The sequence below is a fragment of the Muntiacus reevesi genome, chromosome 1, assembly GCF_963930625.1.
Source record: "Muntiacus reevesi chromosome 1, mMunRee1.1, whole genome shotgun sequence".
Taxonomy (NCBI): Eukaryota; Metazoa; Chordata; class Mammalia; order Artiodactyla; family Cervidae; genus Muntiacus; species Muntiacus reevesi.
In genome coordinates, this window is record NC_089249.1 from 119,237,174 (window position 1) to 119,248,775 (window position 11,602).

The following is an 11,602-nucleotide window of genomic DNA, read 5'->3' on the forward strand; positions in this document are numbered from 1 at the left end:
TGTAAGATTTTTTTCTCTGATCCCAACCATGGGTGAATTTTTGAGTCATTATCCCAGGTTTTAGGAACGATACTAGAAAAATATGAACAGGTGACCTGATAACACATCATCCAACCATATTTAAATCTTGCCCATGGATTTAGATGTGGGCAGCCTGAGTTATGGACTGTTTTCATTAAAGTTTCTCTCCTCTCTAAAGGGAGTGCACAATTAAAAAGTGATTAAAATGACAAATGACTCTACCCACCTCAAAGAGCTTGGGTGATGGAGCTTGGCCCTTAGACTCTGAATTCTTATGAAAATAAAGCATTATTATTTAAATCAGAAACTTAACTTCAGATTCGAATCTTCTTGTGCTTGTACAAGGGCTAGTGTTCAAATATGTGTTTTTAAAACAGATTACTTTAAATGCCAAGGTTTTTCTCTACTGAATTTATAAAAGCAATCATTGTTAGATTTTTGTAAGTTAGTTTCCTGCTCTATCCCAAGCACTAGAACAGTTCCTGGCTCACTCAGTAAATCTTGTTTCAGTGATTGAATGTATAAGCTAGATTGTCCCCAATGGCTCTGAACATTCTCTAAAAATACTGAATGCCATACACTCAGATATTAGGTAAATATTTCTTTATTAAATGATTAATTCCATAAATAAATTCTTTTCACTGAATATAAAATTAAAATCATTTACAAATTATTCCAGTATTACATTTCCCCTCCCTCCCCGAAAGCTACATTTTGATAAATAAAAACATTCAGTCTTAAAACACCTGATTTCTGTTTGCAATTTAAGAGTGCAGATAGCTGCCTCTCAGACACTCACAGAGTGTCACCTTCAGAAAGGGACCCCCTTCCCATTTACTTCTGTCAAAGGATGAAGGTTTCAACTGTCCATCTTAATGACCTTTTGCAACTGTAAAACCGAAAGGAAAAAAGCCTAGAGAAAAAGACGCTTACCAAATAATTTACAAACAGAAAACAGAACGTCATCAACACCACAAGCTCCAAAATGAAGCGGTAACGTGTGCTCCAATATTATGAAGCGAAGTATTCTCCAATCGCAGCTGCGTTAGTGTTCATGTGCACCAGCACATCTGGCAGTTTCGAAATACCTTAGTACTACTCAAGAATGAGCAATGCCTCCCTCCTACCGTAAGTCCCTTCACCCCGCCGCCCCCACCCAGGCCTCTGTGATTCTGACAGTCTTCTCTCCCCATTTTGTCCACCCTTGCGTTGGAAAGCCGAGTGGCATTTAGTCCCTAAACTTGTGAATGTCATTGAACAGCCTGTAGAAGGGGAAGGCGGCCTCGCTGGCATGCGGGCAGTTGTAGTTGCATCTGCAGGACTGTATCATCATGACGTTCTTGGAAAACATTTCGCCGTCTTCGCAGCGGAACCGCATCTTCACAGTCCTGGTCTGCTGAGGCGTGCAGCAGCGGCCGTCCACGCAGGACCCGCAATACTTGGGCCGGTATTTCTTCACACTCGAACATCCAGCGTAAGTAAAGTGCACCGGTTCGGGGGATTTCTTGGTCTTGCTGCATTTCTTGCCCTTCTGTAAGAAAAGAGAAGGGAAGTTAGTGTTTTCTCTTGGAAGAGAAGGTCCCTTCTCACCCAGTCTCCCCCCAGGGGACCAGTCTCCACCACAGCACCGCAGGCACTTACTTTCAGGCTGCCGTACGCCGGCTGTCCACAAGGCCGCACTTCACAGATCCGGGTTTCTTTCACCAGGCGGCATTCAGGGTTGTCATTGGTAACGCGTGTGGAGATACCAGTTCCACAGGTCTTTGAGCACTGGGACCACGAAGTTGTTTGGACGATACATTTCTGGCCATGTGAAGAAGGGTTGTAAAGAATGCGAGGTTCCATTCCAAAAACTAGACAGACAAACAAGAGGCAAGAGTTCTCAGAAACACAGGGACACAAACAAATTCAAGTTCTCATTTCTCTAAAGCTTCAGACTAGGCATAGGGTTCAGGGCAAGGTCGCAGTCTTAACTTACCCGGGAGCCGCTTCAGGAAGCCGCCTTTTCCAACTGCAATTAATTCATTGTTTCTCGTTAACTCCACCTCCGAGGCATCGAAGGCCAGCTCCTTGCCCAGGAGGCCCTCCCTGTCGTCCACAGGGTCCTTGGCACCGTCGTCGTCGCAGACCCACTCCTCACAGCACTGCCCGGTAACTTTGACCAGCCGGGGGTTGGGGCAGCCCAGGTTGGGGAGAGAGAGTTCTTGGGGGCACAGAGGAATGCAGCCCACGGCGCCATCGATACATGTGCACTGATGTTTACAGTTGGGCTGGAAACTTTCCCCGTTCTGGTAGATTCTGGAGTTATACTCACAGGGTCTGCCCTCCGACTGAGCTGCAAAGAGCACCGGAAAAGAAAGGAAGGGGTGGATAAAGGTGAGATTCTGAACTACGGGCTGAAACTCATACATATTTTCTGCTGCTTAATTCAATTTATGGTAAAGTTTCCTACAATTCCCCGGAGACTCCAGACCAGAACAATAAGTTAGTCAGGAATCACTTTTCCGTATGCGCTTTTCGTTGGGCCCAGACACACTGAATTGCATTCCAGACTGCTGAAATCATGAGCCTTTCTGCCAAGCTACCAACAACAAAGCATCACCATACATGGTCTCAAAATTACTAAACTTCTGGACTTCGGGGACTATTCTTTTTTTAAAAAGGGGCCAAACCGCAAGCCTCTTACCTCTGCAGATCCCCTTCTGAGCGGTGGAGCTGGCGCCGAAGTTGCATTCCAGCCCCTTGGTGTGGTCGCAGGGCTGCGTTTTGCTGCAGTCCTCGTTGAGCTGCTTGGCGCAGACCTTACAGCAGCCGCAGGCGTCCCGGACCAGCCCGACCCCGGGGGCGCACTTGGGAGCCTCCAGGGGGCAGTGGCAGGCGGCGGGGCAGGTGGAGAGAGCCTGGAAGGCGGTGAGGAAACGCGTGAGGCTCCGCTGGGGTACGCAGGAGAGGCGCCCCAGGAAGGGACGCGGGTGTCTGACCCGGGCGGCCGGGGAGGGGGCTTTCTGATCCCGTCCAGCCCGGCCGTCCCGGGCAGCGGCGAACGCCAGGAGGCCCCCGGCCGGTCTTCAGGGCGGGCTTAAAGAAAGAGCTATCCCGAAACGCCCCCCGAACTTTGGAGTCTAGCTTTTCCGACCGCGGGTCTTCCGGGGAAAGGGGAAGGGACTGTGAGAGCGGACGGGGAAGCGGTGGCCTAAGAACTCACCAGCCTGGCCAAGTGGAGAAGGGTGACGGCGAGGGCGAGCGTCCTGGCGGTGCGGGAGCTCATCGTGGCGCGCAGGAGTGGTCCGGGCGAGCGCGGAGGCAAAGACGCCAACACACCAGAGCGCAGCGGGCGAGCCGGCGCGGCTGGGGTAGTGGGCCGGGCGGCGGGGAGGCGAGGGCCGGGCCGGCGAGCGGTTTGCGGGCGTCCTTCTCCCGAGGTCCTGGCCGAGGAGTAGCGGAGGACGCGGGTGCTGCTCGGGGGCGCTCTCGCTCGCGGTCTGCCCCAGCGCCCAGAGCCCGCCTTTTATACGGGCCGGTCGCGGCGCCGCGTGTTGCAGTGACGTCGGCTCTGTCTGTGCGTTCCAAAATTCTCAAACATCTCAGGAATGCTGGTTGGCGCGGGCTCCTGCCAAGCGCCTCCCCTGGCTCCGTTGCACTTTTTTTTTTTTTTTTTTTTTTGTCCTGGACCCGTCAAGAAAACAATCTTCCGTTTTTTCCACTTTAAATAACGACTTCTGTTGGGGAGGGCTCTTCTTGGCGTGATGATGGTGATGGTGGTGGAAGGGCTGAGGGGGGCGAGTTCAGAACTTTGCCTGGACTGGGAGGGTGGGAGGACCTGGAGGGAGGGACAAAAGTCGTTTTGTTTGGTGATGCCAAGTTGACCCCGCAGCCTTGGAAGCCCTCACCCGGGAAGGCAGCGAGCCGTTTGCCTGTTTACAGCGAAGGTGAGAATCAAGTTATCTATTGAGAAAGGCGAACTAGGAGGGGGAGTGTCTGGGAGCCAGGACTCTATTTGAGGATTTCACAGAGGCGTGCTCTGATCAAGTCCCAAAGCTTTGGCATGGTGTTTATTAGCCAAGTTAAATATATTGCAAATTAATACCCGCAGTGGCATTTATGAATGAGAAGGGGGGGGGAATCTACTTCCCCCATTGTCTGGCAGATTCCCAGACAGAGGTCTTCCCTCTTCCGCCCCTTCACCCCCCCCCCCCTTTTTGGTACGTCGTACTTGTTTGTTTTTGGAGGTTCCCACTTAAGTTCCAACCCACTGCCTGGGTTGGAAGTCGGAGAGGAAACGAACGCAGGGAGTTCTCCGGCAGGCTGTCTTGCACTTCCTCACGGATGCAGGAGACCGGGTAAGCCCTTCCAGTCTCCCTCCGCAGGCGGGAGGCGACGCTAACTAAGCAGACAGCCAGAAGCGTAGAGGACTACCGTGAAGTGATTTGTATTGAGATCATTACCTGCATATACAGCAAAATCAAACCAGATTCCAGCATCATTGTGCCCAATGGATCTCTGGAGAAAACAGAATCCTTGACACGGAAAGCTTTGCAGGCGGTTTTAACTCCTTTCCTGGGACCACTTAAAAGCCTCCCATTTCAAGTGAATTGCAATGCTTTGCCCTCTAAGTACAGAGAAATTAGAGTCTTAGGATGTAATATTTTGTAGTAAAAAAAAAAAAAAGTTGGCAATTTTAAGGTCTTTTGCTACCAGCAACACATTCAGTAGAAGACCCCTTACAAAGCAAATTATTTGAACTTCAAAAACCATTAGTGTGCTTGACAAATGTTCCCTCAAAGTTTCAAAACTACACTTCTTGTGTAATTTTCATAAAAACATACACAGTAATTATGCCAGTTTCTCATGTATATGTGCTGTAGGATTAATTTTTGTCCTTTGTAATGTTTAGGGCTGTTCAGTCTAAATGACTGAGCCGTCTGGCTTAAGAAGGCCTTTAGTGTAACTTTCTGTGAATGACTGATAAACACAATGTTTTCACTGCAATGAAAACATTCTCCAGTGCAGAGAACTGTGGCATGAAAGAGTTAAGTTTCATTCATTCAAAAGTGCTCTTCCAGAAGTCTAAGAGGCTTTTACTAGAGGGAATGGGATCTTTAAGGTTTAGTTGGGAGGGGGTCTTTCTTTTCAAGACAATAAACTGTCAGGTTTTCTGGGCCTTATCCAAGTCAACTCACCAGTTATTACTTAGAAAACGTTTTTGTTTTTTCCTGTAGTAGAGTTTCAGTATTGTTTCCTCCATAATGAAGTGACTAGGAGTAGATGCAGCACAGGGTGGGAGGAGGCGGTGGAGAGAGAATGGAGAGGAGCGTTCCTGGCTTCTGTTGCGGCGTCTTTTCTATTTGACTTCATGGTTGTTAAGTATTTCCAGATGGTGAATCAGACACCAGACGTAACAATATTTCCATATTTGGGTATAGCAGTAGCCTGCGTTTTTAACATTTTTCTGCCTCTGTTATCCAACCACAAAGCATTCTTGACAGCTTCAAATGTTGTTAAATATAGACTTAACTTCTGTTCCCAGGGCAGGAAATTCTTTGGAATTCCTTGTTTTTCATGCAATCTGTCTATCATAATTTAAAAATGAAATTAGGACAGATGATCCAACTGGCTCATGTATACACCTTGTTCCTTTATGGAAGTTGTATAGGGGGTGGGGGCAAGAGGGAGCTCAGAAAGATGCAGTGTGCAGCACAGCATTCCCAAGCACACCATTCCAGAGATTCCATTAAAAATCAGATTAAAGTTTTCTAACAAGAGTGTGTGGGTTTGTTTCTGGACTTCATCTGGGGAATCTTGGAGGATGAGTTTGCCTCAGAGGAGAAGCTTACAGAACCTCACCGTCAGCTGCCCATTTAAAGCAGGGGGTGTGTTGTGGGAGTGGGTGGGAAGCCGGAGCATGCAGGGCCAGGACTGGGGAGCCGGAGAGACAGGAGTAACCTATGTGCACAGCCTTTCCCTACACTATGTCCTGGTGTGACTGCTAGTAAACGACAGCATCAGACAAGAGGAATCGCAGCTCCTCAGGTCCTGTTCCAGGAAGGTCCAGAAACCCCAAATGTCCGGTTGCCTTCTCGCCTCCTCTGCTGAGGGCTGCAGAGCAGCTCGCGTTGACAGACTGAAGGGTAAATGTGCAAACGTTTATGGGTAAGTGTCCTCCGGTCCTCCTTTGCATGGCTCTTTTGCTCTCTTTCCTCCCCCACCCTGCCTCTCCGGGAGCCCCAAGAGTGAATAACGGGCCGCCTTGTTTCCTTGGGCTGCAGGGCGCGGAGAAGGGGCTGCTTGTCTTCTCGGCTCCTGGCTTTGGACTGAGCGATGGGAACGTCTCTCGCCCGCGGATGCCAGGGAATTTTAGGTCACCAAAAGAAGGGTTCACTGTCTGGCGGCAACTGAGAATAATAATCACCCTAAATCTGGCGACTCCGGTTTCCTAGCCCTAGACCAGTGGTTCTCCCACTTTGGCCTGCATCAGACTCACCTGGAGGGCTGGTTAAACGACCGATCCAACTGGCCCCACCCCAGAATTTGTTATTAGTTCTAAGAAGTTTCTTAGTTTCTAATTAGTTCTAATTAGTTTCAAAGAAGTCTCGAGGTGATATGACCCCACTGGTTCGGGGAATCCCACCCTGAGAACCACCGCCTCGGACGACTAAAGTGCCTGTAAGAGCTGTGTGTGTGCTTACATCTGTCCTCACAGTTAGGTACTCGGTGGTCTCACAACTTTTTATAGCCACCTGAAGAACAGAACAACTCACGGTGACAGCGAAAGGCCGGCTTTACGGCTATTCGATCTCTCCCCACCGCCCACCCGACCCCGAGAGACCGCAGGGAGAGTCGGAGAGCAGCGGTGGGGGCAGGAACTGAGTGGCGATGATGCTGGGAAGGCCTCGGCTGTCCCCCGCGCCTCTGCGGAGACAGCGGGCAGGGGCGGCGCGGCAAGAGTGGTATGCGGACGGGAGAGGTCCTGGGCCGAGCACCGGTAAGCGCCCGGCCGCCCGCCGCCCGCCGCCCGCCGCCCCCTGCCGGCCGCCCGGCCCGCGCACCCGGAGTCTCCGCGGTTGCCAGGACTAGAGGTTTCCGGCGGCGCGCGCCGCAGGACGTTTCCAGCCCCAGCCCATATTTGGTGAAAGTCTTTCAAGACTCCGTCATCCAGCTCTGGGGGGCGGAGGCGACGGCGGCGGTCTTAGGAGCTGGGCCCGGCAACCGCGCGGCCGCCGCGTTGCTGAAAAGGGCCCGCGTCCGGCCCTCGAGCCGCGGGGCGGCAGGCGTGCCGGGCGTGCGGGTGCGCGCGTGCCCCGGAGACCGCGGCCGCCGGACTCGGACCCGCACCCCTTGAGAGGGCTCGGCCCGCCCTGCGCTGCGTGGGAGGCTGGCGCGGAGGGCGCCGGCCGGATTGTGTCACTTTTCCCGTCCACCCCGCTGTTGACTCGTCGTCCCAACGGGGCAGAGTTGCCGCGCTGTGCCAGACTTGGAGAGTACGCCCAGGCGCGGGGGTGTGGGTGTGTATCGGAACCAGGCGTTCTTGAGACATCAAGCCCACTCGAAAGTGGGGACCAGGAATTAATTTGGGGGAGTAGTCCCCGAGGGCCTTGATCCCGTTATCCCTAGAAGGGAGAGAGGCTGAAGCTCGCTCTCGGTTTCTCCTGGGTCTCCCACAACCCTTCCTTCCCTCCTCATCAGTAAGTTCCGTGGAGGCGGAACCCTAGGAAGCCCTAGCTCTGCCGTCCACTAGCCTACTGTCTTCAGTAAACTGCACATCCTTAATGGACCCTGTATCCTTCATCAGTAAACTGGGAAAGGAGACAGCAGTGGTAAAACTGGAGCAGTCCCTTTCAGGGTCAAATTTCATGCCATCCTCTCCTGGTAATGACAGAAGCCAATGCTTATATAGGGCTCACTTTGTGTCAGGCACGGTTTTGAATGCCTGCTATTTGTTGACTTATTTGATTCTCTATGCCCCATTGAGGTCATTGTTAACACCATTCTCTAAATGAAAAAAAATGGGAGGCACAGAGGGTAAATATTTAGTCAAAGAACACTCAGTAAGTAGTAGAATTGAACCCAGGCTTCTTGGTCCTTGCACTTAACCGCTGTGCCTACTCCCCATCACTTAGATGTTCAGACCTGTCCCTTCTTCTGAAGCTTACCCTTATTTAACTCTGTCACAACTTATGCAGATGTTCCAGGATAAATGCATCAGATAGAGAAGAAGTTGCTGAGTTAACTGAAGCTGTACAGACCTCTAAGAATTGCCTTATGTGCTGGCTCTCAGGCTTCCCTGGTGGCTCAGACTGTAAAAATTTGCCTGAAAATGTGGGAAACCTGGGTTCAATCCCTGGGTTGGGAAGATCCCCTGGAGGAGGGCATGGCAACCCACTCTAGTATTCTTGCCTGGAGAATCCCCATGGACAGAGGAGCCTGGCGGGCTGCAGTCCATGGGGTTGCAAAGAGTCGGACACGACTGAGCGACTAGGCACAGCATAGCACTGGCTCTTGGGGAGGAGAGGGGAAGGGCTGTTGCATTTCAACAGAAAAAGCCTTAATGCAAACAGATTTATATAGTGGACTTTTTTGACACCTTGGCAGATGGCAGAGAAGATATCTAGGCCTTGGGAATCCTTCTGATATCTTACAAGCCACATTGATCAGACAGTCCTACTTCTGGAGTAAGGGTTGGCCTGGTAAGAGCTACATTTGTCACTGAGATAGTTTTCACTGCTACTTACTTGATAGTTTATCAGTCTGAGTGTTTCTTATACACTCAATCTACTTTTAACTTTTTTTTTTTCCAATTATGTTATGAGCATAATCACCTATGTATCTGAGGACAAATTGCTTATCCTCTTCAAACCCCAGATTTATTCTGAGCTCATGAAATGTCATGGCACCAAAAAGGGGACTTTAACACTGGCCTTCCCCTGAATGACTTTACAGTCTGACACTTTTGGGCCTGGGCAATGGATATAGAACTAATCTGAGTCTATAATGATAAACAAGAGTCTGATACATGGAAAGATATTTGAGGGAATAGAGCTTTGATGACCCACTAGTAAGGCATGGCCATAGAATTCCTTTGGGGAACTGGCAAGAGACATCAACTGGATCTTCTGCCAGTGGCCTTGCACATGTTATTGGGACTCTGTCTACAGGTAGTGGTGAGCCTGGGAGGTTTTGCCTTGGTTTCCTCTCATCTATAGATAATGGCATTGCCCCAGCTCAGGGAATATGCACTGAAGGGCTTAAGGGGATCAGCCAGGTAACAAAATGCCATTCCAAGGATTTTTGTCTGATGACACTAGCCTCAGCCTGGGGCAACAATGTGGATAGTGTAGACTCTGTGAGGGGTGGAGTGGGGGCTGAGTGGTTGGTGGGTGAAAATGTAGATCCAGTGTTTGCTTGTTTTCTCAAATTTTAGAGGTACTAGTGATCTGAATTCTTACATGAAGACTTTTAATTTTTAAAATATTGACAATTAATTAAAATAATGTTAAAATGCCATCCAAGTTAATCCTGGGAAAACCCAAGAAGACAATGTGTGGGAGCTGCCAATTGTGATCTCCAGACTAAATGTCTCTGAAAACTTGCCCTGCTCTGGCATTCTGTAACTCTCAGCCTCTCTTGACATGTTAAGGAATAGCACCATGGGCTCCATTGAACTGACAGATTGGCTAGGTTTTCATTTGTTTAAGAGTTAGGGCTGTCACTTGACTCAGTTGTAAGAGTTTATGCTTTATCAACAAAATTGGAACGTGTCTTTTTCTTATTTTCCACTTTCCATCTTCCCCAAACACTACTCTGTCTTCTTTCTTCTCCCCTTGAATTTATGTTGTAAGCAGCAGGCATTCTCTTGGCAGCATGGTAGGAAACACTTTTTTTTTTTTTTAGGGCATTTGTATCCAGTGGGAACTATATCTGTTTATTTCCTTCACCTGGCATCTGTCCACAGGAAGCCAGGCATTTCTAACCCCTTTACCTTACAGATCTTCTTGTTTTGTGATAACAAAGAAACATTTCAAAGGAATGGACTGGAAGGTACCCCTCCCACTCCACCCTGCAATCTATCTTCTGACATGTTTGAGCAATACGAAATATATAATCATAAGTCACTATCAAATGGGTTGGTTCCAGATCAGAGATTAAGAATTAACCTTCACCTTCTGTGGGTTTTATTTCCAGAGATACTTGTCTCTTAAATGCCCACTTAACACCACACGTACCACATTCAGAATTGAGAAAGGATTTGATCTGGGCACAGTATGTGAGCACACGGAGAGACTGAAGCCATTTATTTGTGCCAACTTTTGCAGGGTTGAGGATTAAGTGTGAAGGAGGATTCTGGCAGTTGGGCTGAACAAAGACATAAGACATGTTTAATACTCAGCAGGATGCTTGGCATATAGTAAGTACTTAATAAATTATAATTATTTCCACTGCAATCACCACCATTACCTTTACTTTCACTACAATTAGCATAGGATGAATTAGACTTATTCTCTAGAGAATATTCTGTATTCTTTAGACTAGAGAAAAAAACTAGATGTACTCTAGTTTAAAAATCATTTGCTAAGTTATATATAGATGATGTGATTTATAAACTCCACCCAAGTCAGGATCCTGGCTTGCACTGGGGACCCAGTGATCATCTAACAAAGCACTTTAATGGCCTTGCCTCTCATGGAATTGCAACTTTGCCTACAAACAGTGTTGAGCCATGTGAGGTTTTTGCCTTGGTTTCCTCATCTATAAGATAATGAGGTTGCCCCAGCTCAGAAGTCATGCACTCAGTCAGGTACAAAACACCATACCTGAGAGTTAGTGACAGTTAAAACTTGGCCTCAGTGTTTGGGAGCCATGAGGATCACTGTACCTATGGTGCCTGGTTTTTGTCTACCAAAGACTAGGCAGTTTGTATATATATGAGATATTAAGGGACAGCAGAGTGTCTGCACCCAAAGGCCATTCTTTTGATGGAATCTGCCTTAAAATCCAGGTACTTGCCCCCAACTTCTTGACTTCCTCCTAACAACTGATTGTGGACCTCACTTAAATATTTTTCTAAATGTGAGCTTATTTGTGTTTTCAGTCCTGGTAGACCTCACTTTCTTCAAGAGAGTCTGGTAATGAATGAGTTAAATAATAAAAGAGGGTTCCCTCCTCAGGGACCCTTGCCTGAACTTGTTCCTATTTCCTCTGAAGAGAAAGAGATGTGTCGGAGCAGAGGAGGGACTCAGAGACTGAGAGATGCTTCTACACTAGCTTAGTCATCACCACTGACTTTATCACCTGAGGCAGATGGTACTGCTACCACCCACAGCCTGTGGTCACCCTCACATCTGAGCTGCTCAGTACAGAGCCCTCCAGGCACCCATCAAACACTCCTTGTGCGCACCTTGGGCAAGGTGGCACTGAACCCTGGATGTGGGCATGGGCGAGGTGCCCAAGGTTATGGCAAAAAAATAAAAAGCATACAGCAATTTAAGGCTAGTCCCAGGCATTTCTTTGACATCTTTTATCCTCTCTTCTTTGATTAAATACTAGCTTTCAAAAAACAAAACAAAGCTGTTTTTAAACAGTCCGT

The 11,602-nt window shown here is 48.7% G+C and overlaps 1 protein-coding gene across 1 annotated transcript; it reads right to left on the reverse strand.

Moving 5' to 3' along the window:
• Positions 1–609: 609 nt before the first annotated feature.
• On the reverse strand, positions 610–3,493 carry CCN1 (cellular communication network factor 1). Its single transcript, XM_065909777.1, has 5 exons — positions 3,227–3,493; positions 2,708–2,921; positions 2,000–2,356; positions 1,663–1,874; positions 610–1,552 (listed from the first exon to the last, which is right to left on the reverse strand). Exons 1-5 carry the CDS (start codon positions 3,287–3,289, stop codon positions 1,250–1,252), a joined length of 1,149 nt encoding a protein of 382 aa, XP_065765849.1. The 5' UTR covers positions 3,290–3,493; the 3' UTR covers positions 610–1,249.
• Positions 3,494–11,602: the final 8,109 nt, after the last annotated feature.